The sequence below is a fragment of the Odontesthes bonariensis genome, chromosome 22 (assembly GCF_027942865.1).
Source record: "Odontesthes bonariensis isolate fOdoBon6 chromosome 22, fOdoBon6.hap1, whole genome shotgun sequence".
Classification (NCBI taxonomy): domain Eukaryota; kingdom Metazoa; phylum Chordata; class Actinopteri; order Atheriniformes; family Atherinopsidae; genus Odontesthes; species Odontesthes bonariensis.
This window is the reverse complement of record NC_134527.1, coordinates 410,115-437,939: the sequence shown is the minus strand read 5'-3', so window position 1 is coordinate 437,939 and position 27,825 is coordinate 410,115. Positions and strand designations below refer to the sequence as shown.

The following is a 27,825-nucleotide window of genomic DNA, read 5'->3' as shown; positions in this document are numbered from 1 at the left end:
GCTCCTCGATGTGTTGCGCTCCAACGCCGGCCGCAGCTCTGCGCACAGTTCCAGGAGGATTTCCCTCAAAACGGCTGATGAGCCAGTCGCCATCATGTGCCAGCAAATCCTCTCTGTCTCTGAACACACGCTCTCTTCTAATTGCACCATTTGCATTTCTAATACTTTTAAAGCAGCCATTGTTTTTAATGGTATGCATTGAACCACTTTGCGCTGCTTTTATATCTACTTGTGACACATGGGTGTGTTAATTGTTCATCAGTATTAATTATTCATCTATCTCAAATGTGCACATCACCGTCTGAGGACTAATTGTTGTAACAGTAACATCACCTTAGGTGTCGCCAAAGAATCACCAGCTGCAGAAACGTGCGTACGCCAGCCCTGAAGCTGCCGTGAGGCACCGCACATTTCCACGGTCTTTTCGCTCTTGATACATCTGATCGTTGACGTGAAAAGGTGCGTACGCCACTATTTTGTACGTCCGCACCCTTTGTACATGAGGCCCCAGGCCTTCAGAACCTCCACTAACATGTCCCACAGGGCCACATTGTCCATGTCAGCGGCAGAGCATAGCCCCACATTTGGTCAGTGGAAAGTGCCAAACAACACAGTCTGCTATGAAGATCCAATGCTATGGAAAGAAAATCCTTATTTATATCAGGCTGGAGCTGCAGAGCTTGTTTTAAAGACTCCAGCACGCTTATGTTAAATGTTCCTAAGCAGTCCTGACACATCCATGTTAGCAGACATATAATTACTTAAAGGGAACCTTTGAAATGATTCTAATGTTCGGCGCCCCTTCATGAGACACATGAGCTCAAACAACACTTTCTTTGATAGCTCTGTCCTTTCAGAATCATCACTTTGTGATCAACTCTTTCAAAGATCTCCGGCTTTACTGATAGAATTGGATACACACAGAAACACTACAGCAGATCTAGTTAGAAAACTCACCTCAGAGTCTGTAGCTGACAGCTTGGACTCTCCAGTACTGTGGACAGCTGCTTCACTCTTAAATCCTTAAGATCAAAGTTCTTACTCAGGTCCAGTTCTTTCAGATGGTTGGACTTCAGAGCTGAGACCAGAGAATCACAGCTGGTCTCTGACAACCTGCAGTTATTCAACCTGAAAGAATGAAACAGTAAAAGTAAGAAAGTATAAAGTATAAAACCTAAAAATCAGACATGTTCCTCTTCCTCTACATCATCATTATTTCAGCCTTCTAAAGACAGCAGGGGCTCTGGGTCCACAGAAACTTCTTTTCTTACAGTTTCTTATTAGTCCTGAATGATGATCCTTTTTTATGTTCCCCAGCAGGAAGTGCAGATGAGCACCAATCATAAAGCTGCTGTTAGAGACCTTTTTGACTTAATTCTGATCAGTAGCTTCCCAGCTGCAGGAGGAACCTTGGGTGGCATCACCAGACTCAGTGTTTGATGCAGATTATGTAAGAATACGGTGATTTGTGAAACAAATGAACTCTATAGTTTCTAATGTCAGCTTCTAAAGGATTAAACAAAAGCAACCCACTGACCCTCAGTTCATCACATACTGATGTGAGGAGGCAGCTCCATTCGGTTTCAGCACACTGGATATCCCTAAAAAGTGTGACTCATGCTCCAGATCTCCAGGCTTTGCATGGCAGCTCATGATTTTATGGAAAAGCAGCAAATCTATCATCAAAACCACGAAGCTGTCCATACACAATTTGGCAGAATAGGTTACAAACATGGAACTTTTACAGCCTGGACAACAAACATTTCAAAGATGTCAGTTCTGGAGGCTTTTAGAAGCTCCACAATATCAATCAGGCTTTTGTACTTGTAAATAAATGGTGGGCTGGTGTCAGATGAGTTGGGGTGATAAAATATCTATCCATCTATATCTGGTTTATGGTATTTACTGTGCAAACAAACCTGCTCCAGTTTCAAGAGAAGTAACGGTGAGGGCCACTTCAAAACCTCTTGGTGAACATAAAACCTGGTTCACAAACCGGCTTCAGCAGCAGAGCATTTAACTGAGGCATCTTTAGAGCCCATCGATATATTTACCAGGGCAGAAACAGCAAAGGCCTGCTTTATGTCTACAGTCAAAGTAATCTGCAGACTTTGGCAACAACATGAAACAGTAAAGCAGATAAAAGGATTCCAATGATCAGCTGTTATCAGCTGGATAGAAGACACTGGGACATAAGTCTCCAGTTATTTGCTGATCTTTTAGCGCTGCCATGTTTCAGTACTGTAATGGACAAAAGCTCAGAGGTGAAGATGCTGCTCAGTTCTGTGCCTGGGTGAAGTTCCCTAAGAAAAGAAGTCATATAGAAATGAAATGAAGTGTTGGGGGCAGTGCTCTGCCTTTCCTTCAGTCTGTCACTAATTACTGGCTGAAGGCTGAAACCCAAAGCAGACTGAGTCATTGTGCTGAAAGTGACTGAACTCTGCACATTTGTCCTGTTCAAATGAGCAGCACAAGCAGCAGATCTGTCAGTTTGTTGCAGTTTAATCTTCATCCAGCTTTCCAAACTTTACTGATCAAACATCTCTCAGATGAACCCAGAAGGACGAGTGAAAGAAACATTTCAGCTGCTCCATTTTTAAGTCTGATCTAAAGGGTTTTGTCTTCTTTTATGACTAAAGAGAAATGGTTTATATCCAGGATCATCTTTCTAAGTTACTGTTTTTTTAAGAAACTGAGAAAAGAACTGCTTTGGCAGGTGAACAATGTAAGAGAAGCTTCATTTAGAAATGTGGAAACACTGAATATTTTCATCATTTTAACATAACAGTAAATCATTTAAACTAAAAGAGCTGCAGTGAACTGACCTCAGAGCCTCCAGTCTGCAGTTTGGACTTTCCAGGCCAGCAGACAGATGTTCCACTGCTGGATCCGTCAGCTCGTTGTTACTCAGGTCCAGTTGTTTCAGATGGGAGGGGTTGGACTTCAGAGCAGAGGCCACAACTTCACAGTGAGTCTCTGAGAGTTTACAACCAGCAAGTCTGTGATGAGAGAAAATATAATCAAATCTGCACAGTAAAAACTAACTGAACTCATATTCTAACTGAACACAGTGATGTGAATGTAATGTCCTCTGATGAACATTGTTCTTCACATCTGTGATTCATCTGATCTCATCTTCCTGCATCTGACGTGACACAATTAAATGTAGACTTTTAAATGGATTTTTCTGAATTATTTGATCTAGAAACATGGTGACCTCCGGTATGGCAGCCAAGCAAGAAGCAGCAGAAATCATCCCCCCCCCACCATGTTCAGTAGCTATTTATTTTGGCAATTATATTTTTTTCAATTATTTATCCGGAGTGTAAAGGTTGACATACTTCACTGCAATTCTCTGATGTACGTTTGTCCACCATGTCGTGTTTTGTTTTGTTTAAAATAAAATAGTATTTTAAATGTGTAAGTCAGTCATTAATGTGTTCACGGTTAAGCAAAAGCCAACATGCTAACAGAAGAGATGGTGCTCATACTTGCTCTGTAGTAATTTGCTCAAACAGCAGGAAAGGAGCAAGCTGCTGAAAATTAAACCATAGTGAGACCGAGCTGGACCATTATTCATCTCTTTTCCAGATTTGATTTTTTTAGATTTTCGCCGTGGTATCGGTTCAATATCGAGTATCGAGGTATTTATGGCAGGTATCGTATCAAAGTCAAAATTTTGGTATCGGAACAACACTAGTCCTGTGCGCTCTACACAGCTGTCTCCCACCACCCCTCCCTCACATCTCCAACAGGAAGTCTGCTGCTGGGAAGCACATGTGAGCAGAAACTCTGGAAGAGGTCCAGATGAACCTGTCTGCAGATTCTCCAGAACATCTCAGCTGTTCATGTGCAGAAACGGCTTTTAGGGAACTAAACTACTAATCTACACTAACACATGAAGTCAATGAACACATCAACTCACCGAGCCTTTCTGCAGTTCCTCACAGCTGGAATCAGCCTCCATCGTCCCTCAGCTGTTGTGTTGTACTCCTCCAGGTCCAACTCCTCCAGAACCTCCTCTGACATCTGCAGCATGTAGGCCAGAGCTGAGCACTGGATCTCAGAGAGTTCCTCCTCTGATCTGTTCTCTGACTTCAGGAACTCTTGGATCTCCTGATGAACTGAGAGGTCGTTCATCTCCATCAGACAGTGGAAGATGTTGATGCTTCTGTCAGGAGAAATTTCATCACTGTTCATCTCCTTCAGGTTGTCGATGACTTCCTGGATGGTTTCTGGACTGTTCTGTGTCCGACCCAGCAGGCCTGCTAAGAGTCTCTGGTTGGACTCCACAGAGAGGCCATGAAGGAAGCGGACAAACAGGTCCAGGTGGCCATTTTTACTGTCCAGGGATTTCTCCATGACTCTGTTCAGGAAGTCATCCAGAGATGAGTAACTGTAGTCTTCTCTCAGGAAGCTCTTCAGCACCTCCTCCTTCCTGTTGGTGTAGCAGTGCATCATGTAGACTGCAGCCAGAAACTCCTGAACACTCAGATGAACAAAGCAGTAAACTGGTTTCTGGGAGATCCCACACTCTCTTTTGAAGATCTCTGTACAAACTCCTGAATACAGCGATGCCTCTGGGACATCCAGGCCACACTGCTCCAGGTCCTCCTGGTAGAACATGATGTTTCCTTTCTCCAGATGTTCAAACGCCAGCCTCCCCAGCTTCAGAAGAACGTCCCCGTCAGCCTCTGTCAGCCCCTGTGGACCCGCCTCAGGTCCCTGGTGGTACTTGTTCTTCTTCCTCTGTGTCTGAACCAGCAGGAAGTGGGAGTACATGTCGGTGGTGGTCTTGGGCAGCTCGGCTCTCTGCTCGGGGGTCAACATGTGCTCCAGAACTGTAGCAGTGATCCAGCAGAAGACTGGGATTCCACACATGATGTGGAGGCTCCTGGATGCCTGGATGTGGGAGCTGATCCTGCTGGCCTGCTCCTCATGTCTGAACCTCCTCCTGAAGTACTCCTCCTTCTGGGCATCGCTGAAGCCTCGTACTTCTGTTACCCTGGCGACACACGCAGGAGGGATCTGATTGGCCGCTGCGGGCCGTGTGGTTATCCAGAGGCGAGCCGAGGGAAGCAGGTTCCCCCTGATGAGGTTTGTCAGCAGCACGCTGACTGATGACTTCTGGGTGAGCTCAGACACAACCTGACAGCTGAACTCCAGAGACAGTCTGCTTTCATCCAGGCCGTCCAGGATGAACAGAAGTGTGCAGCCGGCCAGCTGCTCTGCTGGCAGCTGCTGTAATGTTGGATGGAAAACATGGAGCAGCGTGAGGAGACTGTGCTGCTCCTCTCTGATCAGGTTCAGCTCCCTGAAGGAAAGCAGAACCACCACACTGACATCCTGGTTCTCCAGGCCCTCGGCCCAGTCCAGAGTGAACTTCAGCACTGAGAAGGTTTTTCCAACACCAGCGACGCCGTTGGTCAGAACCACTCTGATGGCTCCCTGCTGCCCAGGTAAGGCTTTAAAGATGTCCTGGCACCTGATGGGAGTGTCATGGCGGCTCCTGGAAGCCGTCTCCAGCTGCCTCACCTCATGTTGGGTATTAACCTCTTCACTCCGCCCCTCTGTGATGTAGAGCTCAGTGTAGATCCTGCTGAGGAGGGCTCCACCTCCTGCTCCATCACTTCCTTCAGTCACATGTTCACATCTCCTCCTCAGACTCATCTTATGTTCATCTAAAACCTCCTGCAGACCAACATCTGCTGAACAAAGAACAAATGAGACCAAACACAAACAGAGTAGATTCAATTCACCAGAATTTGTTCTTCTTCATCCCCAGCTGAACATGTTTTTGGCTTCACACAGAAAACTTTTCTTTTCCTCCCACCTCTCAGTAAAATGATCAGTAACCAGGAAAACAAGGCTGATGTTAAATGATGTTCCTGATGACCTTTGATGACCCCGTGGGTCCTCTTGTGGTTGGTTGTGGTATTAACGAGTGTCTGTCTGTCTGTTGGGAGGTGATTTGTGTGATTTAGGACACCTGTGGCTCCTTCTGTGTTACTTTGGCTCCTTTAGTCCTGATTTCAGTCTAATCACTCTGCTCTTCTACACAATGTGCTGCCATCTTGGTCATTGTCTTCGTTTAGTTTAATTCAACTCATATGATCCAGCTCTGATTTAACTGATTTCCACACCTCGTGATATAAAGGTTGGATTTGGCGTATAAATTCAGTCTGATGATAGTTATTTAAATGATTCTCTAACTTTAATTCATGGTGTGTCTCTTCTGTTGTGTCCATGTGAGTCAGGTCCTAACAACTGTTGTTGTTCTGTCTGACACCACAATGTGTCTGCATTTAAACAGCAGGTTAACCAACAGACCCAAAGCTGTGTGTAAAATCAAACTTGATTTCATGAGGTAAAAACACACGTGATGCATCAGGTAGTAACGGGTTAACAGAAATATCTGACCTGGTGCAGCTCTGGTTCTGGATCTTTTTCCACACTGGGGACAGGAGGAGCCTCCTGAGGGAGCAGACTGGTCCCAGTCTGAGCCTCCTGAGGGAGAAGACTGGTCCCAGTATGAGCCTCCTGAGGGAGCAGACTGGTCCCAGTATGAGCCTCCTGAGGGAGCAGACTGGTCCCAGTATGAGCCTCCTGAGGGAGCAGACTGGTCCCAGTCTGAGCCTCCTGAGGGAGCAGACTGGTCCCAGTATGAGGTGATGCACTGTCTGCAGAACCGGTGTCCACAGCTGGCAGAGACCGGATCCTTCAGGACGTCCTGACACAGAGCACAGCAGGACAGCTGCTGCTCCTCACAAACACCGCTCCTCTTCCTCCCTCTGTCAACACATGTCTTCATCACTAAAATCATTTTAAAATAACTCCCTTTGGCATTAACTCTGTTTTTATGTGAACATAAACTCAACCCTTCCTGCAGCAGCATTTTACATTGGGATCAATATTCAGTTTATGTGCTGACTTCACTGTGTGAATATTACTGCTGCTGCCCTACAGAAAACATTTCATTAGATTTTAAATTCATTCTAATCCTTTTCTACATTTGACAGACAGCAGCAGGTTAACCTCTTTATCAGGACATTTTGCATGTTTGGACTTAAATGCAGAGTTTGAAAAATCCTAAAATATGGAAATCTTCAAAGAAATCTCTGTTTCAGAAGTCTGTAAACTTATCAACAAGTTCAGAGTCATGAAACAGCTGCAGACTCACCTGGACCAATCAGGACAGGTGGTTTCAGGCTGTAACAGAGGCTGTATGCTGAACCAAGCAGAACTCCATGAAGGAGGACCAAAGAAGAACTGATAGAAGAACTTTTTATCCCTTATGCTCACATAATCATTTCTACCTATGCATGAGAATAACAGCTGCACTCGGAGGTCCCCCTGCCTGCTCTCAGTGCTCTCAGAGGGGAATGTCCCACAGCCTTGGTGGCATCAGAGGATATTCCACAGCCTCGGCACAATCCACACCACCGTCTGCCCCCAGAGGGGCAGAAGGGAATGTCTTATGACTCGTATGAACAAAATGTGAACGTCTGTTTACCCTGTAGAAGCTTGTTTAGAACTTAGTATCTTTGAACATCTGCATCACAGCCTCTGGATGCAGATGTTCCCTTGTTGCATCATGATTAAATGTGGAATGAGTTTTCTTATTAATTTCCCATCATGAACTACAGAAAGAGAGACCCTAAATAAACCTTCATTGACAGATAATTTAATCTCACTGGGAGCTTATTTAAGATGAATCATAAGTCAGTTATTGACTCTTCTCTTACCTTCTGTCCGAGGGTCCGGGTTCACCACTGAAGTCTGGAGCTCCTCCTTTGGACCGGTCACTCTTCATAGACAGACAGTCAGATCCTGGAGACTCTGCTCTGTGTCTGTGGTGCTGACCTCTGCAAACACAAACATGTTGTTATTCATATCACATCAATCTCTGAGAAATTCTCTCATTAAAACCATTTAAGAAGCTGTGAACACACAAACTGCTGCAGAGAATCAGAAGCTTTCCTCTGTGGAACACTCCTCTCAGATCACATTACAGCTTTTCTGTCTGACTGACATCAGAGGCCACGTTTCCTCTGCAGGAACCTTCCACAGAGACCAGGAACCTCTGGAGGGTTCTGACCCTCTGAGTTTCTCTGCAGTGACCAGGAACTAATACAGATATCAGGAGATATTCTTCATCTGTGAGAGTTAATCCATATCATATCCACACCACATGCTGTCTGCTGAGGCTGAGGTCAGGGTGTTCTCTGCTCAAATAAACATGTTGTGACTCATATCAGACAGAGACTGCAGACAGAGCGCTAATACTATAGACTGATAATCTCTAATATGGAGAACTGAAGCTGCCTCATTTCAAAATAACATAAATATATATATATATAACATAGAACATGAATATACCAATAAATACTACTAAATAAAAAGGTACACCTGTTTATTTACCCTGACATTTAATTTTCTATTTGTTTCATTGATTTAATCCTTTATTCATATAGTTATGATATTATCCCTGAATTAATTTGTTCTTTATCTATTAATTTATGCAACAAGTCGATCATGAAAGATCCTGGAATCTCTGTTTCAGGTTTCTTACTCTCTGTCCGAGGGTCCGGGTTCACCACTGAAGTCTGGAGCTCCTCCTTTGGACCGGTCACTCTTCATAGACAGACAGTCAGATCCTGGAGACTCTGCTCTGTGTCTGTGGTGCTGACCTCTGCAAACACAAACCAGGAAATATTCTACACCCTAAAAGTATTTATTTATATCTTTACATGATCAGCTGCTGGTATTCTTTTTCCTTTTTGTCTTCTTCCCTTCCTGCTTTGTCTGCAGCAGCTGCTGCTTTTCAGTGTGATAGATTCATAGATTCTGATCGGTCAGCTGATCGGTCAGCTCCACCTGTTTTACCTGAAGCAGCACATGTAAAACAGTCAGAAAACATTTTGACTTATGGAGTGGATAACTAGCATTGTAGTACCACTTGGTTGTCACACCCAGGGAATGGAGGACGCAGGAGCAGGAGATGTTATATCCAAAGCTTTTATTGTAGGAGCAGATGTTATCAAGACTCTCCAGAGAGAGAAACAAAACAGGCTATATAATGATTATAACTATATATATATAGTTATATACTTCTCCAAAATTAGAGAAGTATATCTATGAAAATTTATCAAGGAAATCAAAATCACTCCACTATGCGGATGAACAAACAAAAGGGTCTATCAAACTTTATCTTTAACTAAAAGTCACTCCTGCTACGGAGGAAAAAACCAATCACCTCTCTTAAAAAACGGAGGAGCTACTCTATGAAAATTTACAAAACAGAAATCACTGCAACTGGGAGGAAAAACAAGAATGCTATAAAAATAAACTTACACTGTTACTTTAACAGGACTAATTTATCAAACATTATCAAAAAACAAAAAACCTCTCTTGAAGAGGAATAATACCAAAAGGCAATAATTGAAAACGTGGCTGTGGTCAGGCTTGGAACAAAGGCGAGAGTGATGCACATCAACCGGACAGATACGACACACTGGCACAAGACTCTTATGCACACAGGGATAACAGGGAACAGGTGGAATCATTCACACGACAATCAGACGGAGCACGAGAGGAGAGTTAACCTTTCAAAATAAAACAGGAAATGACGAGACAAAAACATGGTTATCCATGGTTTGGGTTCGTTAACCAGATCACTTAGACAGATAAACTGGATATATTGATCCTGCTTCATAGAACCCTGAGCTGCTGCCTATCTTGGTCAAGACATTTTAAAAGAGAGAAAGGATTTCCTTTTTAAATGACGGTTTGTTACTTCCTGTTTAACATCATGTTCTGTACCTGCAGGAGATTGTTGCTGTATATGTAGCTCAGAAGAATCGTTTTTAAAAACATTTTAACACACTTTTAGCCTGGGCCACCAAACTCAGACAAGATTAAAACAGCAGTCTGCAGCAGTGAGTGTTACAGCCTCTGACCTCCACCTCTGTGTGTTTTGTTGACTGTTGCCACCTGATCAGGAGTCTGAACCATGAAGCACGTCTCAGAATAACGGAGTTGATGACCTGCATCCTGACGCTGCTCAGACTGATCTGATTGGTAGTTAATCTAAATAACCAAAATATACCCGAATATGTTCAACCTGCTTCATACCCTGTTTGGGTTGCCTGTATACGTTGCCATGGTGATATATCCAGATAATAAGCTGACCCCCTTCATCAGCAGCTCTCTTACTTTGTGTCTGATGGTCCATCACTGAGTTCTGGAGGTTTGGATGGGTCCCTGTTGGTAGACAGACCGCTGGATGCTGCAGACTCTGCTCTGTCCTCCTCTTCCTCCCCACAAACTCTCGTCTTCTGGGCTTCAGCCATTCTGAGAGAAGAAAAGAATGAAGACAAACACGACTGTTTAAGTCTCACAGCCAAACAGAAACAAGTTCTTAACCTCCTGCTTTTCCTTCTGTTCCCAACCCAGTCTCACAGAAAAACGTGTAACAGCTACGTTGGTCCACAAGGGAAAACGTGGTATTGTCACAATTTCGCCCCCAAAATTGTGACAATGCCACGTTTTATTCAGCCTATTCATTTACACGCAACCAGGTCACGTGACTATCAAGTTTCCCTCAGCTAAAAAAGGAAAATGGCCGACTGTCAAACTTTTTTCTGTGAAAAACATAACATTTTAAGAAAACATCTGCATTTGTATGCATTTCGTTAGCATTTCTAGCGAGAACTATGCATAATATTTTCAGAATCTTTGTTCAGAGAATGTAGACGATCTTTCGTTTATTAGTTTCGCAGAAGATTTTGGTATCTCCTTGAAAAAACGTAAGGATATCACGTTTTCTACCGTTGTTAAGGTGGTTGCTATGGATGCTGCTATCTCTACGTCACCGACCTGCGCCGACATTACCCGTAACTTCTGTTAAAAAAAAAAATGTGTATATAAAGATATAGCCACATAACAATAGTGACCTTATCATAGAAATGGTTGATAAAACATTATCAACCATTTCTATCAGTGGGCCATTATTTCAGTGAGCCAGTAGAGAGAGAAGGCCTGTTATCAGGCATGGGCTTTTTTTTTGTTTTTCAACTTTATTTACCAAAACGTGTATCTCTCATAATATATTCATCATAAATATATTCTACGCACATATAATCTGTCTTTATACGACTATAAATAACCCTTGCAAACCGGAAGTACTACGAGTACCGTGTTGATTTTGTATGATATTACATGGTGCGGCTCTAAAAGTATCTGAAGTAAATTTATTTAATTTTTCTTTGTATTGATCATCGAGATCAAGTGTTATTACTAATTTGGCTGTACTTGATATTTGATATATTTAGTAGATGTATGTTTTTCCAACCCCACTTTGCAAAACGGAAGAAGCTGCTAACCCAAAACCACATTTCGACAATAACAGTTAGAATATCTAACATATACCAACATCTTGACTTTTTTCAAACCTCAATCATATAGATGAAGTGTAATTACTAATTCGGCTGCACTAGATATTTGATATATTCAATGTATATATGTTTTTAAAACCCTACTTTGCAAACTGGGAAGAACTACAAATATGGTGCTAATTTGGATCAGATGCATAGCACATCACAAAGAAATTGTAGTTTATTTTAAAAAACGGGCGTATTTCTTATAATTTGGAGTGGTAAATACTAAACTGAAAGTACAAGGAGAGATTGAAAGGGGTGGAAACACATTTATGTCATCAGATTTTAAATATGCAATTGTGAAATTGGTGAAAATGATTTTTTTATCATATTTGATAGCGCCCCCACTTGGTGACAATATCCATATGGGTATAGTCACATAGCTGAAGTCAAGACAGTTGGTTCCATATCTGTAGCCTCTTCTGTTAATGACTAACAAGCCTTCTAAATTGCACTGAGGTCAACGTTCAGAGGTCAATATTTCAATGCAGGACTGATTTATAATCTTCACACTGACATGTTTTTCACAGAAAAAAGTTTGACAGTCGGCCATTTTCCTTTTTTAGCTGAGGGAAACTTGATAGTCACGTGACCTGGTTGCGAAGCAATGTAAATGAATAGGCCAAATAAAACGTGGCATTGTCACAATTTTGGGGGCCAAATTGTTACTTACTGAAAACCAACAATGATATGTCCCCCCACATTATCCCAACACAGTGGTACGTTGAGTTAGAGTTTAATTGGTTCCGTGACAGAGCTCATAAGTCAAATCAATATTCACCATTGAAATTAATGGAAATGTCATTAATCCGTTCCATGCCCCCCCAAAAACCTCCCCAATTTTTTTTTGTGATGGCTTAAATTTATTTTTAAATAAAAAACATTGTAGAAGAACATAATACGATATGATAAAAGAGAATGTAAAGAAATATACTGATTTTATAAAGTGTATTTATCTTGGAGATCAGACGCTTGGACTGGCAGAAGATGCTGGCGAAGCAGGTTTGCAACTTTGATAAAAAAAAATAAATAAATAAATAAACTTAATCATCTTCACTGACGTTTGGCTTATACGCCACGCTTTCCTCACTTTCCACTTTAATAAAAACCTGTCCAAGGAGGTTTGGTTAATCCTGCCTTTCAGAATGTTTCTGTTTCTGTGTCATTATATAGCGCAGCAGCACGACCAGTTGCATTTTTTCAGGGTGTTTCTTCCCAATGGACTTTGAAAGTTTGGCTAAACAAGTGCACAAATGAGAGCCCAAAACACGAGATGCCTCCATGTGAACGAGTAGGAGGCGGGATGCTGGCCGGATTCACTCACCAAGCCAACTATTGGCGACGGAAATCGACGGAATAAAGGCTCGTAACTAAAACAACTCGTATGTCGGGACACTCATAACTCAAGGTACCACTTCATAGTGCTACATAGCTTGATGCTAACGTGACGTTAGCCTTTCATAACTTTAGCCTACTCCTACAGTGTAACAATTGGCAACAAAATATCTTCTCTAAATGTGCAGTGTCTTTAAAAAACAATGACTCATTTGGAAATCACATTAAAACTAAACTCAAAATGATGTATTCCACGAAAGTAGGTTCACTCCGACAGTAGCTTCAACACCACACTCTCTAACCCTGCCACGCATTTCAAAAGTAGCCGCGTTTCTAAGAGACATGCCTGTCAATCAACTGGAGTGGCACCTGAGTTGTCCAGTCGTGTTCCAGAGGTGGCCAGCACATCTCCCGCCCCACTGCCTGTGATTATCTCACTAGTCCTCGTGCCTAAAATGAACCGGTGTAAACCAGTGAAGGCACTGGCAGCGACTAGCCGCATCAAGGGGGATTTAGAAGTGGGTATACGCAATGCTGACTGACAAATAAGTAGATATTCGCCGTATACCCGCGTATACCCTGGACTACACCACTGGGGCTCACAGAGCAGCTCAAAGACTCTTCTGAACATCTGGATGGAAAATGATTCTGTCTGTTGCACCATGAAAACATTCAAACCTCTTTCAGCAGCTGGGAGTTCTTATCACCCAAAGATGTTGATCAGAAATCCCATTTCTGTCGTTTATTTCTACAATATGAAGCAAAAACAAGAATGGCATAACTGCGACTCAACTTTTAAAACAAATATTTCATATTTTCATGGAGATAAGTTGCAAATATTTTCCTAAAAAGTCCAAACGACTGTCATGTGATCAGAGTAATAAAGGTCAGCGACATTTCCCATGAGCGTCAGCCTCCACAGCTGCTGTCAAAGACTCATGGGAGATGTAGTTTTCTGATGCCAACTAAATAGGGGTGTGACGATACACTCATCTCACGAGACGATACGATATTTTAAGAAAACTAAAATGACAAATTATGGATAACAGACTTTTATTTAACTGAGTTGCACATGCATTTATAACTCTTAACAACATGCATGACGCAAGCATGAACTTGGAAACTTCTTCCTCTTCTCTATTTTTTTTTTTTTTTTGTAGTGTAGGCCTAATCAAAGATTTTCTTAGTTTTCACCGTGTCTGGTGTAATGAAAATAAATAAATAAGTGATCAAGCAACAAAAAAAAAAAAAAAAAAAACCTCACGATACAGATTTTTGAAGCGACGAGAAATATCGCGGAGTTTAATATCGCGAGATCTCGTGCCACGAGATCTCGTCACACCCCTAGCTGTCAATGTCACCCGAAGAATTGATCATTGACATTTACTTCTACTTTGAGAAAAGTTCAAAAAGAAGAGAGGAACTGAAAGAGTTTCAGGAGTTCTGTAATGTGGCCCAACAGAGAGTACAGAAGCACTGCCCTACACGATGGCTTTCTTTGGGGGAAAGCTCGGACCAGTGGCCCGCTTTTAGTTCTTACTTTGAATCCCACAGTGAAAATCAGAAGTCCCGTGATATTGAGAAGAGGCTGACAGACCCCATGATGAAAATCTACACTTGCTTTCTCATTTTTCAAAACAAGGCAAATGAAATGACAGCGTTGAAGAGCTGCTGCATGATATCAGAAGCAGATTCATAGTGCCAAAGGTGATGAGCGAGCAGAATGTGCAGGAGACAGATGTGAGCAACCCTGAAGTCCACTGTGCAGATGAAGACCTTTTTATTGGTGTTATTGACAAGGAGACACTTAGTAGGCGAGGAAGAAATCCCTTCTGACAAGACAAGGCAATTCTTCAAAGATGCAAGATCATTCTGTGTCAAGAGCTTCCAAAAAGTAAAGGAAAAGTTCCCAGTGAGAGAAAATGTCGGTTGTTGTTAATCCAGAGGGCCAAGATGATGTGACACCAGGGCAGACTTGGGATGTCTGAACTTTACATTTCCCAAACATGGAGGAAAAGAAGATCGAAATAAGAAAAGCAGCGCGTGTTGTGGTCACAGCGCAGCGCGCGCGCTCCAGCGGGGTGCGCGCAGTTTCAACTCAAACTATAAATGTTTAAAGTGTTGAATACCACATGTTTATCTGTGTGGGAGGAAACACGAGAGATGAGGAGATTTCAGCCTGCCATTACAAATAAAAAGTGTGTTTGTATGGAGATAAATGTTCAGTTATCTGAACGGACATGTCCTCTGTTCAAAGTCTCACAGAGGCTCCACAGTTCAATAAAAGCAGTTTGTGTGGAAGATGAAGCGAACCGAGTTCAGCCTGTAAACGCACTCAGACTCTGGAGGAATAGAAGAAGAATGTTGTTCACTCACCCTGATGCTGACTTCAGGTTTCACCCTGCTGCTGTTAACTCAAAATGGAGCCTGAACACTTAAGTTTAATTTCCCCTGCCGAGCATTTACAGGAAGTCATGTGGGCCGCGTGTACGTGTATAGCCCGATTTATGCCCTACGGAACCGGACGAAATTCGTCTGTCCGGTCCATACGTTGCTCCCGGAGCTTCTGTTAATGCCTCCGTCCGTATTGCGCACGTCCGTAAGAAATCCTCTAGAGGGCGGTATATATTGAGTCATTGTCGGCCGCGGGTTTGAGAAACATGGCGTCAATTGAGGAAGTTGCAGTCATACAAATGTATATACCCCCTGACCATCTCACAAATCCTCTCCTCCATTACCAGGCATTTTTAAATCTTAAAATGTTTTAATCTTCTACTCTTCGTTCTTCTTCTTCCTCCATAACTTCCGGAGCCAACACGCTCCTGACTCTCTACTGCCCCCACGAATTCCTCTGGTATTGCTCCGTTTCGCCCGGAGCTCACCGGATTGCTAAACTCTTGACCTACGGACAAACTGACGGATGAAACGACCCCCGGAACCGGGTGAAAGCGTCCGTTTCCGTAGTTAACGTAGGGCATAAATGGGCCTTATGTGTGCGTGGGTGTGTGAGCGCGCTGGGAGTTATCTGACTGCATTCATTGAAGTGTGTTAAAGTCCCTCAGTTTTCAGTTTGATTCTCCTTTACATCATATTGATCCTTATCCCTTTAAAATGATTTATTAGTTTATCTTATTTTGACCTCGTCATGCATTATTTTTATTCATTTTTCAAACAGATTTCATTCATAGATGTATTTACTTCAGTTATTTCCCATTTCTCCCCGTAGTTTAATTAAATGAATGCAGTTTCAAATTAAAGCAAAAAATATATATATATATTTCACATTCTCCACATTAACTGATTATTTATTTGCATCGACAGGAAGAGCACAAACTTTCTCTTTTTTAGCCGGGGGAAGAAAAAAATATAAAAGTATAAATGTACAAAGAGTATAGAAGCATCATGTATAAAAATTGCATCGCTGTAAAGAAAAACATTTTAATTCAATAAGTTTTTACAGTCTTGGGAATTTCTACACCATTGATGTCGGTGCTGCATTGATATAGTTGTTTAAAAAAAAGTGGAAAAAAATGGTTTTCTGTCAGTCCATAGCGTATAGGGTATGTATTATTCAGAATTTAGAAGTGGGTTTCTTTGGCCTTTGGAGGTATAGGGCATTTTATATACATAGACCTCAATTTAGTAACTGTTCTTGTCAAATTTATGTAATTTCTTATTTTTATTTTGCTGTCCAGGAAATAAACTTTTGGTAAAACATTTTTTGATAAAATAGTTTATCCTTTAGAATTCCTTGAATTGACAGCGGGGCCAATTGCAGTGAGAGGCTGCAGGACAGAGGAGCAGCTGCAGTGAGAGGCTGCAGGACAGAGGAGCAGCTGCAGTGAGAGGCTGCAGGACAGAGGAGCAGCTGCAGAGAGAGGCTGCAGGACTGAGGAGCAGCTGCAGAGAGAGGCTGCAGGACTGAGGAGCAGCTGCAGAGAGAGGCTGCAGGACTGAGGAGCAGCTGCAGAGAGAGGCTGCAGGACTGAGGAGCAGCTGCAGAGAGAGGCTGCAGGACTGAGGAGCAGCTGCAGCGAGAGGCTGCAGGACTGAGGAGCAGCTGCAGAGAGAGGCTGCAGGACAGAGGAGCGGCTGCAGCGAGAGGCTGCAGGACTGAGGAGCAGCTGCAGAGAGAGGCTGCAGGACAGAGGAGCGGCTGCAGGACAGAGGAGCAGCTGCAGTGAGAGGCTGCAGGACAGAGGAGCAGCTGCAGTGAGAGGCTGCAGGACAGAGGAGCAGCTGCAGCGAGAGGCTGCAGGACTGAGGAGCAGCTGCAGTGAGAGGCTGCAGGACAGAGGAGCAGCTGCAGAGAGAGGCTGCAGGACTGAGGAGCAGCTGCAGAGAGAGGCTGCAGGACAGAGGAGCAGCTGCAGCGAGAGGCTGCAGGACAGAGGAGCAGCTGCAGCGAGAGGCTGCAGGACAGAGGAGCAGCTGCAGTGAGAGGCTGCAGGACAGAGGAGCAGCTGCAGCGAGAGGCTGCAGGACTGAGGAGCAGCTGCAGTGAGAGGCTGCAGGACTGAGGAGCAGCTGCAGCGAGAGGCTGCAGGACTGAGGAGCAGCTGCAGTGAGAGGCTGCAGGACAGAGGAGCAGCTGCAGAGAGAGGCTGCAGGACTGAGGAGCGGCTGCAGGACTGAGGAGCAGCTGCAGTGAGAGGCTGCAGGACAGAGGAGCAGCTGCAGAGAGAGGCTGCAGGACAGAGGAGCAGCTGCAGTGAGAGGCTGCAGGACAGAGGAGCAGCTGCAGTGAGAGGCTGCAGGACAGAGGAGCAGCTGCAGAGAGAGGCTGCAGGACAGAGGAGCAGCTGCAGTGAGAGGCTGCAGGACAGAGGAGCAGCTGCAGCGAGAGGCTGCAGGACAGAGGAGCAGCTGCAGTGAGAGGCTGCAGGACAGAGGAGCAGCTGCAGTGAGAGGCTGCAGGACAGAGGAGCAGCTGCAGCGAGAGGCTGCAGGACAGAGGAGCAGCTGCAGCGAGAGGCTGCAGGACAGAGGAGCAGCTGCAGTGAGAGGCTGCAGGACTGAGGAGCAGCTGCAGCGAGAGGCTGCAGGACTGAGGAGCAGCTGCAGCGAGAGGCTGCAGGACAGAGGAGCAGCTGCAGGGAGAGGCTGCAGGACAGAGGAGCAGCTGCAGCGAGAGGCTGCAGGACAGAGGAGCAGCTGCAGCGAGAGGCTGCAGGACTGAGGAGCAGCTGCAGAGAGAGGCTGCAGGACAGAGGAGCAGCTGCAGTGAGAGGCTGCAGGACAGAGGAGCAGCTGCAGTGAGAGGCTGCAGGACAGAGGAGCAGCTGCAGCGAGAGGCTGCAGGACTGAGGAGCAGCTGCAGTGAGAGGCTGCAGGACTGAGGAGCAGCTGCAGCGAGAGGCTGCAGGACTGAGGAGCAGCTGCAGTGAGAGGCTGCAGGACAGAGGAGCAGCTGCAGAGAGAGGCTGCAGGACTGAGGAGCGGCTGCAGGACTGAGGAGCAGCTGCAGTGAGAGGCTGCAGGACAGAGGAGCAGCTGCAGAGAGAGGCTGCAGGACAGAGGAGCAGCTGCAGTGAGAGGCTGCAGGACAGAGGAGCAGCTCCAGCGAGAGGCTGCAGGACAGAGGAGCAGCTGCAGCGAGAGGCTGCAGGACAGAGGAGCAGCTGCAGTGAGAGGCTGCAGGACTGAGGAGCAGCTGCAGTGAGAGGCTGCAGGACAGAGGAGCAGCTGCAGCGAGAGGCTGCAGGACAGAGGAGCAGCTGCAGCGAGAGGCTGCAGGACTGAGGAGCAGCTGCAGAGAGAGGCTGCAGGACTGAGGAGCAGCTGCAGCGAGAGGCTGCAGGACTGAGGAGCAGCTGCAGCGAGAGGCTGCAGGACAGAGGAGCAGCTGCAGCGAGAGGCTGCAGGACAGAGGAGCAGCTGCAGCGAGAGGCTGCAGGACTGAGGAGGAGCTGCAGGGAGAGGCTGCAGGACTGAGGAGGAGCTGCAGTGAGAGGCTGCAGGACAGAGGAGCAGCTGCAGAGAGAGGCTGCAGGACAGAGGAGCAGCTGCAGAGAGAGGCTGCAGGACAGAGGAGCAGCTGCAGAGAGAGGCTGCAGGACTGAGGAGCAGCTGCAGTGAGAGGCTGCAGGACAGAGGAGCAGCTGCAGCGAGAGGCTGCAGGACAGAGGAGCAGCTGCAGTGAGAGGCTGCAGGACAGAGGAGCAGCTGCAGAGAGAGGCTGCAGGACAGAGGAGCAGCTGCAGCGAGAGGCTGCAGGACTGAGGAGCAGCTGCAGAGAGAGGCTGCAGGACAGAGGAGCAGCTGCAGAGAGAGGCTGCAGGACTGAGGAGCAGCTGCAGTGAGAGGCTGCAGGACAGAGGAGCAGCTGCAGCGAGAGGCTGCAGGACAGAGGAGCAGCTGCAGCGAGAGGCTGCAGGACAGAGGAGCAGCTGCAGCGAGGGGCTGCAGGACAGAGGAGCAGCTGCAGCGAGAGGCTGCAGGACTGAGGAGCGGCTGCAGGACTGAGGAGCGGCTGCAGGACTGAGGAGCAGCTGCAGCGAGAGGCTGCAGGACAGAGGAGCAGCTGCAGCGAGAGGCTGCAGGACAGAGGAGCAGCTGCAGAGAGAGGCTGCAGGACTGAGGAGCAGCTGCAGCGAGAGGCTGCAGGACTGAGGAGCAGCTGCAGTGAGAGGCTGCAGGACAGAGGAGCAGCTGCAGGGAGAGGCTGCAGGACAGAGGAGCAGCTGCAGCGAGAGGCTGCAGGACAGAGGAGCAGCTGCAGCGAGAGGCTGCAGGACAGAGGAGCAGCTGCAGAGAGAGGCTGCAGGACAGAGGAGCAGCTGCAGTGAGAGGCTGCAGGACAGAGGAGCAGCTGCAGCGAGAGGCTGCAGGACAGAGGAGCAGCTGCAGCGAGAGGCTGCAGGACAGAGGAGCAGCTGCAGCGAGAGGCTGCAGGACAGAGGAGCAGCTGCAGAGAGAGGCTGCAGGACAGAGGAGCAGCTGCAGCGAGAGGCTGCAGGACAGAGGAGCAGCTGCAGCGAGAGGCTGCAGGACAGAGGAGCAGCTGCAGCGAGAGGCTGCAGGACAGAGGAGCAGCTGCAGCGAGAGGCTGCAGGACAGAGGAGCAGCTGCAGCGAGAGGCTGCAGGACTGAGGAGCAGCTGCAGCGAGAGGCTGCAGGACAGAGGAGCAGCTGCAGCGAGAGGCTGCAGGACTGAGGAGCAGCTGCAGTGAGAGGCTGCAGGACTGAGGAGCAGCTGCAGCGAGAGGCTGCAGGACAGAGGAGCAGCTGCAGCGAGAGGCTGCAGGACTGAGGAGCAGCTGCAGCGCGAGGCTGCAGGACAGAGGAGCAGCTGCAGTGAGAGGCTGCAGGACAGAGGAGCAGCTGCAGCGAGAGGCTGCAGGACAGAGGAGCAGCTGCAGCGAGAGGCTGCAGGACAGAGGAGCGGCTGCAGGACTGAGGAGCAGCTGCAGCGAGAGGCTGCAGGACAGAGGAGCAGCTGCAGGGAGAGGCTGCAGGACAGAGGAGCAGCTGCAGAGAGAGGCTGCAGGACTGAGGAGCAGCTGCAGCGAGAGGCTGCAGGACAGAGGAGCAGCTGCAGCGAGAGGCTGCAGGACTGAGGAGCAGCTGCAGCGAGAGGCTGCAGGACAGAGGAGCAGCTGCAGTGAGAGGCTGCAGGACAGAGGAGCAGCTGCAGAGAGAGGCAGCAGGACAGAGGAGCAGCTGCAGTGAGAGGCTGCAGGACAGAGGAGCAGCTGCAGAGAGAGGCAGCAGGACAGAGGAGCAGCTGCAGAGAGAGGCTGCAGGACAGAGGAGCAGCTGCAGTGAGAGGCTGCAGGACAGAGGAGCAGCTGCAGTGAGAGGCTGCAGGACTGAGGAGCGGCTGCAGGACAGAGGAGCAGCTGCAGTGAGAGGCTGCAGGACTGAGGAGCAGCTGCAGTGAGAGGCTGCAGGACTGAGGAGCAGCTGCAGTGAGAGGCTGCAGGACAGAGGAGCAGCTGCAGTGAGAGGCTGCAGGACAGAGGAGCAGCTGCAGCGAGAGGCTGCAGGACTGAGGAGCAGCTGCAGCGAGAGGCTGCAGGACAGAGGAGCAGCTGCAGCGAGAGGCTGCAGGACAGAGGAGCAGCTGCAGTGAGAGGCTGCAGGACTGAGGAGCAGCTGCAGCGCGAGGCTGCAGGACAGAGGAGCAGCTGCAGTGAGAGGCTGCAGGACAGAGGAGCAGCTGCAGCGAGAGGCTGCAGGACAGAGGAGCAGCTGCAGCGAGAGGCTGCAGGACAGAGGAGCAGCTGCAGCGAGAGGCTGCAGGACAGAGGAGCGGCTGCAGGACTGAGGAGCAGCTGCAGCGAGAGGCTGCAGGACAGAGGAGCAGCTGCAGGGAGAGGCTGCAGGACAGAGGAGCAGCTGCAGAGAGAGGCTGCAGGACTGAGGAGCAGCTGCAGCGAGAGGCTGCAGGACAGAGGAGCAGCTGCAGCGAGAGGCTGCAGGACTGAGGAGCGGCTGCAGGACTGAGGAGCAGCTGCAGCGAGAGGCTGCAGGACAGAGGAGCAGCTGCAGTGAGAGGCTGCAGGACAGAGGAGCAGCTGCAGAGAGAGGCAGCAGGACAGAGGAGCAGCTGCAGTGAGAGGCTGCAGGACAGAGGAGCAGCTGCAGCGAGAGGCTGCAGGACAGAGGAGCAGCTGCAGCGAGAGGCTGTAGGACAGAGGAGCAGCTGCAGCGAGAGGCTGCAGGACAGAGGAGCAGCTGCAGCGAGAGGCTGCAGGACTGAGGAGCAGCTGCAGCGAGAGGCTGCAGGACAGAGGAGCAGCTGCAGCGAGAGGCTGCAGGACTGAGGAGCAGCTGCAGCGAGAGGCTGCAGGACAGAGGAGCAGCTGCAGCGCGAGGCTGCAGGACAGAGGAGCAGCTGCAGCGAGAGGCTGCAGGACAGAGGAGCAGCTGCAGCGAGAGGCTGCAGGACAGAGGAGCAGCTGCAGCGAGAGGCTGCAGGACAGAGGAGCAGCTGCAGCGAGAGGCTGCAGGACAGAGGAGCAGCTGCAGCGAGAGGCTGCAGGACAGAGGAGCAGCTGCAGCGAGAGGCTGCAGGACAGAGGAGCGGCTGCAGGACTGAGGAGCAGCTCTAGCGAGAGGCTGCAGGACACAGGAGCAGCTGCAGGGAGAGGCTGCAGGACTGAGGAGCAGCTGCAGCGAGAGGCTGCAGGACAGAGGAGCAGCTGCAGTGAGAGGCTGCAGGACAGAGGAGCAGCTGCAGAGAGAGGCAGCAGGACAGAGGAGCAGCTGCAGTGAGAGGCTGCAGGACAGAGGAGCAGCTGCAGGGAGAGGCTGCAGGACTGAGGAGCAGCTGCAGAGAGAGGCAGCAGGACAGAGGAGCAGCTGCAGTGAGAGGCTGTAGGACAGAGGAGCAGCTGCAGTGAGAGGCTGCAGGACAGAGGAGCAGCTGCAGCGAGAGGCTGCAGGACTGAGGAGCAGCTGCAGTGAGAGGCTGCAGGACTGAGGAGCAGCTGCAGCGAGAGGCTGCAGGACTGAGAGCTTCAGGAGGTCCTTTGTTCCCACAGCCAGAAGGCTTTATAACAGGGACTGCTGAGTTCTTCTCACATTGATTGATTTTTATTTATTTGTTTAATTTGCCATTTATTATTATTTAGTTAGTAGAATTATTATTGTTGTTAATTCAATCATTGTAAATATTTTAAAAAATGTTGAGCTACTTGACGAATTTGAATTTCCCCCATTGGGGGATAAATAAAGTATTTTTCTATTCTATTCTATTCTATTCTATTGTGGTTGAATAATTTGGTGTGTCATTATGTTTCTGGTTAGAAACACAAATTCTCGGGGAAGTGGATTACGAAGTTTCCAGAATTCTGATGAGGAGGAGGGCTTTCTGCCTCTATTTGGAGGCTCCCAGTTTGAAAACTTCTCCATCAAAGCTCTAACCTGACTCAGTGGCTCCGTGTTACGGCCACCAAGGGCACAACATATTTGGAGGACACGGGACAAGATTGAGGGTTCAAAAAGATATATTTTATTATTAAACTCTCTGGAACTTTAGTTCTTGGTTCAGCTGCTTTTGATTTTCTGTGAAGAAAAAGAGAGTTAACTTCCCTCAGTTTTCCCGTGTCCCAAAAAAAAGAAAAACGAAACCCCAAAAGTCTTAAAGGGACATTCCATAGCGAGGCGCCGGTTCAGTAGCTCCAAAAATGAACGTCTTAATCTCTTTCTCTTTCCCTCTTTTTCTCCCTCCTCCTCTTTTCCTCTTTTTCTCCTCCTTTTTCTCCTCTTTTTTCTCCCTCTCCCTGCTAGCTGAAACAGCTGATCTGTAAGTCTTTCACACAGCCAGTTCTTCATCTCTGGTGGTTCCAAACTTCTGTTGTTCACATGTTTTTTATCCTTCATCCTTTCATTTAATTCCGTTTTGGATCATTTTATGGTGGCAGCTTTGATCCTGTGTGCTGGCTGTTTGTATTTCTGAATAAAGTGCTGCTATTATGTGATCATTGAATCAAACTTTTATTAATAAAGCATTGTCTTGCAGCATTTTTACTCATCATAAGTGCTTAACCATGTCAATAATGAAGCAAGATGCAACAAGCTTTGTATTTATTTACATCATTTATTGACATGATATTTCTTGTACATTACAGTTGATGTACATTTGACACCCTGAAACATATTTTGACTGAAGGAATTCATTTTAGAGCAAAAATACGTATTTCGTCTTTACTCGGGAAAATAAGGCTATTCCTGTGTTTCTTTCTAAAAAAAATTATGCAGGTTTATGCAGGTTTATGCAGGTTTATGCAGGTTTATGCCTGGAACCTGCTTAGAATGGACAAATACATGAAGGACTAAGGAGTCGGAACTTGTTCTGGACAAAAGAAATCATTTTATAGCAAAAATCCGTATTTCTTCTTTACTCGGGAAAATAAGGCTATTCCTGTGTTCCTTTCTAATACACGTGCGCGTGCGCGTGCGCGTGCGTGGACCCGTGTGTGTGTGTGTGTGTGTGTGTGTGTGTGTGTGTGTGTGTGTGTGTGTGTGCGTGCGTGCGCACGTGAGTCTGATATGGGTCTGATATGGGTCTGATATGGGTCTGATATGAGTCTGATATGGGTCTGATATGGGTCTGATATGGGTCTGATATGAGTCTGATATGAGTCTGATATGGGTCTGATATGAGTCTGATATGGGTCTGATATGGGTCTGATATGAGTCTGATATGGGTCTGATATGGGTCTGATATGGGTCTGATATGGGTCTGATATGAGTCTGATATGAGTCTGATATGGGTCTGATATGAGTCTGATATGAGTCTGATATGAGTCTGATATGGGTCTGATATGAGTCTGATATGAGTCTGATATGGGTCTGATATGAGTCTGATATGAGTCTGATATGAGTCTGATATGAGTCTGATATGAGTCCTGATATGAGTCTGATATGGGTCTGATATGAGTCTGATATGAGTCTGATATGAGTCTGATATGAGTCTGATATGAGTCTGATATGAGTCTGATATGGGTCTGATATGGGTCTGATATGAGTCTGATATGGGTCTGATATGGGTCTGATATGAGTCTGATATGGGTCTGATATGGTCTGATATGGTCTGATATGGGTCTGATATGAGTCTGATATGGGTCTGATATGGGTCTGATATGAGTCTGATATGGGTCTGATATGGGTCTGATATGAGTCTGATATGGGTCTGATATGGGTCTGATATGAGTCTGATATGGGTCTGATAGGAGTCTGATATGAGTCTGATATGGGTCTGATATGAGTCTGATATGGGTCTGATATGAGTCTGATATGAGTCTGATATGAGTCTGATATGAGTCTGATATGAGTCTGATATGAGTCTGATATGAGTCTGATATGAGTCTGATATGAGTCTGATATGAGTCTGATATGAGTCTGATATGGGTCTGATGTTGGGTCTGATATGAGTCTGATATGAGTCTGATATGAGTCTGATGTGGTCTGATATGAGTCTGATATGGGTCTGATATGAGTCTGATATGAGTCTGATATGAGTCTGATATGAGTCTGATATGAGTCTGATATGGGTCTGATATGAGTCTGATATGAGTCTGATATGGGTCTGATATGAGTCTGATATGGGTCTGATATGAGTCTGATATGGGTCTGATATGAGTCTGATATGAGTCTGATATGGGTCTGATATGGGTCTGATATGGGTCTGATATGAGTCTGATATGGGTCTGATATGGGTCTGATATGAGTCTGATATGAGTCTGATATGGGTCTGATATGAGTCTGATATGAGTCTGATGTGGGTCTGATATGGGTCTGATATGAGTCTGATATGAGTCTGATATGGGTCTGATATGAGTCTGATATGAGTCTGATATGAGTCTGATGTGGTCTGATATGGGTCTGATATGGGTCTGATATGGGTCTGATATGAGTCTGATATGAGTCTGATATGAGTCTGATATGAGTCTGATATGAGTCTGATATGGGTCTGATATGAGTCTGATATGAGTCTGATATGAGTCTGATATGAGTCTGATATGAGTCTGATATGAGTCTGATATGAGTCTGATATGGGTCTGATATGGGTCTGATATGGTCTGATATGAGTCTGATATGGGTCTGATATGGGTCTGATATGAGTCTGATATGAGTCTGATATGAGTCTGATATGAGTCTGATATGGGTCTGATATGGTCTGATATGAGTCTGATATGAGTCTGATATGAGTCTGATATGAGTCTGATATGAGTCTGATATGAGTCTGATATGAGTCTGATATGAGTCTGATATGAGTCTGATATGAGTCTGATTATGAGTCTGATATGAGTCTGATATGGAGTCTGATATGAGTCTGATATGGGTCTGATATGAGTCTGATATGAGTCTGATATGAGTCTGATATGAGTCTGATATGAGTCTGATATGGGTCTGATATGAGTCTGATATGAGTCTGATATGAGTCTGATATGAGTCTGATATGGGTCTGATATGGGTCTGATATGGGTCTGATATGGGTCTGATATGAGTCTGATATGAGTCTGATATGGGTCTGATATGAGTCTGATATGAGTCTGATATGGGTCTGATATGAGTCTGATATGGGTCTGATATGAGTCTGATATGAGTCTGATATGAGTCTGATATGAGTCTGATATGGGTCTGATATGAGTCTGATATGAGTCTGATATGAGTCTGATATGGGTCTGATATGGGTCTGATATGAGTCTGATATGGTCTGATATGGTCTGATATGGGTCTGATATGAGTCTGATATGAGTCTGATATGAGTCTGATATGGGTCTGATATGAGTCTGATATGAGTCTGATATGAGTCTGTATGAGTCTGATATGGGTCTGATATGGGTCTGATATGGGTCTGATATGGGTCTGATATGAGTCTGATATGAGTCTGATATGGGTCTGATATGAGTCTGATATGAGTCTGATATGAGTCTGATATGAGTCTGATATGAGTCTGATATGGGTCTGATATGAGTCTGATATGGGTCTGATATGAGTCTGATATGAGTCTGATATGAGTCTGATATGGGTCTGATATGGGTCTGATATGGGTCTGATGTGGGTCTGATATGAGTCTGATATGGGTCTGATATGGTCTGATATGGGTCTGATATGGGTCTGATATGGGTCTGATATGGGTCTGATAGAGCTGATATGAGTCTGATATGAGTCTGATATGGGTCTGATATGAGTCTGATATGGTCTGATGTGTGTCTGATATGGGTCTTGATCTTGGGTCTGATATGGGTCTGATATGAGTCTGATATGAGTCTGATATGGGTCTGATATGGTCTGATATGATCTGATATGGGTCTGATATGAGTCTGATATGAGTCTGATATGAGTCTGATATGAGTCTGATATGGGTCTGATATGAGTCTGATATGGGTCTGATATGAGTCTGATATGAGTCTGATATGGGTCTGATATGGGTCTGATATGAGTCTGATATGAGTCTGATATGGGTCTGATATGGGTCTGATATGAGTCTGATATGGTCTGATATGGGTCTGATATGGTCTGATATGGGTCTGATATGAGTCTGATATGGGTCTGATATGGGTCTGATATGAGTCTGATATGGTCTGATATGGTCTGATATGGAGTCTGATATGGGTCTGATATGGGTCTGATATGAGTCTGATATGGGTCTGATATGGTCTGATATGAGTCTGATATGGGTCTGATATGGAGTCTGATATGAGTCTGATATGAGTCTGATATGAGTCTGATATGGTCTGATATGGTCTGATATGAGTCTGATATGGTCTGATATGAGTCTGATATGGGTCTGATATGGTCTGATATGATCTGATATGAGTCTGATATGGTCTGATATGAGTCTGATATGAGTCTGATATGGTCTGATATGAGTCTGATATGAGTCTGATATGGGTCTGATATGGGTCTGATATGAGTCTGATATGAGTCTGATATGGAGTCTGATATGAGTCTGATATGAGTCTGATATGGGTCTGATAGGAGTCTGATATGAGTCTGATATGAGTCTGATATGAGTCTGATATGAGTCTGATATGAGTCTGATATGGGTCTGATATGGGTCTGATATGAGTCTGATATGAGTCTGATATGGAGTCTGATATGGGTCTGATATGAGTCTGATATGGGTCTGATATGAGTCTGATATGGTCTGATATGGGTCTGATATGAGTCTGATATGGGTCTGATATGAGTCTGATATGAGTCTGATATGAGTCTGATATGAGTCTGATATGGGTCTGATATGGGTCTGATATGAGTTCTGATATGGGTCTGATATGGGTCTGATGTGAGTCTGATATGAGTCTGATATGAGTCTGATATGAGTCTGATATGGGTCTGATATGAGTCTGATATGGGTCTGATATGGGTCTGATATGGGTCTGATATGGGTCTGATATGAGTCTGATATGGGTCTGATATGGTCTGATGTGAGTCTGATATGAGTCTGATATGAGTCTGATATGGGTCTGATATGAGTCTGATATGAGTCTGATATGGGTCTGATATGAGTCTGATATGAGTCTGATATGGGTCTGATATGAGTCTGATATGGGTCTGATATGGGTCTGATATGGTCTGATGTGGGTCTGATATA

General features: G+C 46.2%; 2 protein-coding genes across 5 annotated transcripts in view; one reads left to right on the top strand and one right to left on the bottom strand.

Moving 5' to 3' along the window:
* The window catches only part of LOC142372323 (uncharacterized), a 92,090-nt gene extending 76,607 nt beyond the window's left edge, over positions 1-15,483 (bottom strand). Inside the window, exons 1-8 of one of the 4 annotated variants that reach the window (XM_075455181.1) lie at positions 15,150-15,483; positions 10,216-10,353; positions 8,573-8,692; positions 7,746-7,865; positions 6,421-6,791; positions 3,926-5,708; positions 2,826-2,999; positions 958-1,128 (exon numbers count right to left, since the gene is read on the bottom strand). In XM_075455181.1, the coding sequence (XP_075311296.1) occupies positions 958-1,128; positions 2,826-2,999; positions 3,926-5,708; positions 6,421-6,791; positions 7,746-7,865; positions 8,573-8,692; positions 10,216-10,352 (2,876 nt within the window). In that variant the 5' untranslated portion in view covers position 10,353; positions 15,150-15,483. The remainder of the gene's footprint in view (positions 1-957; positions 1,129-2,825; positions 3,000-3,925; positions 5,709-6,420; positions 6,792-7,745; positions 7,866-8,572; positions 8,693-10,215; positions 10,354-15,149) is intronic. The other 3 variants (XM_075455182.1, XM_075455184.1, XM_075455183.1) reach the window with 3 other exon arrangements.
* LOC142373291 (proline-rich protein 14) overlaps positions 14,484-27,825 on the top strand; it is a 23,365-nt gene continuing 10,023 nt past the window's right edge. Inside the window, exon 1 of the mRNA XM_075456495.1 lies at positions 14,484-14,583. Coding sequence (XP_075312610.1) covers positions 14,484-14,583 — 100 coding nt within the window. The remainder of the gene's footprint in view (positions 14,584-27,825) is intronic.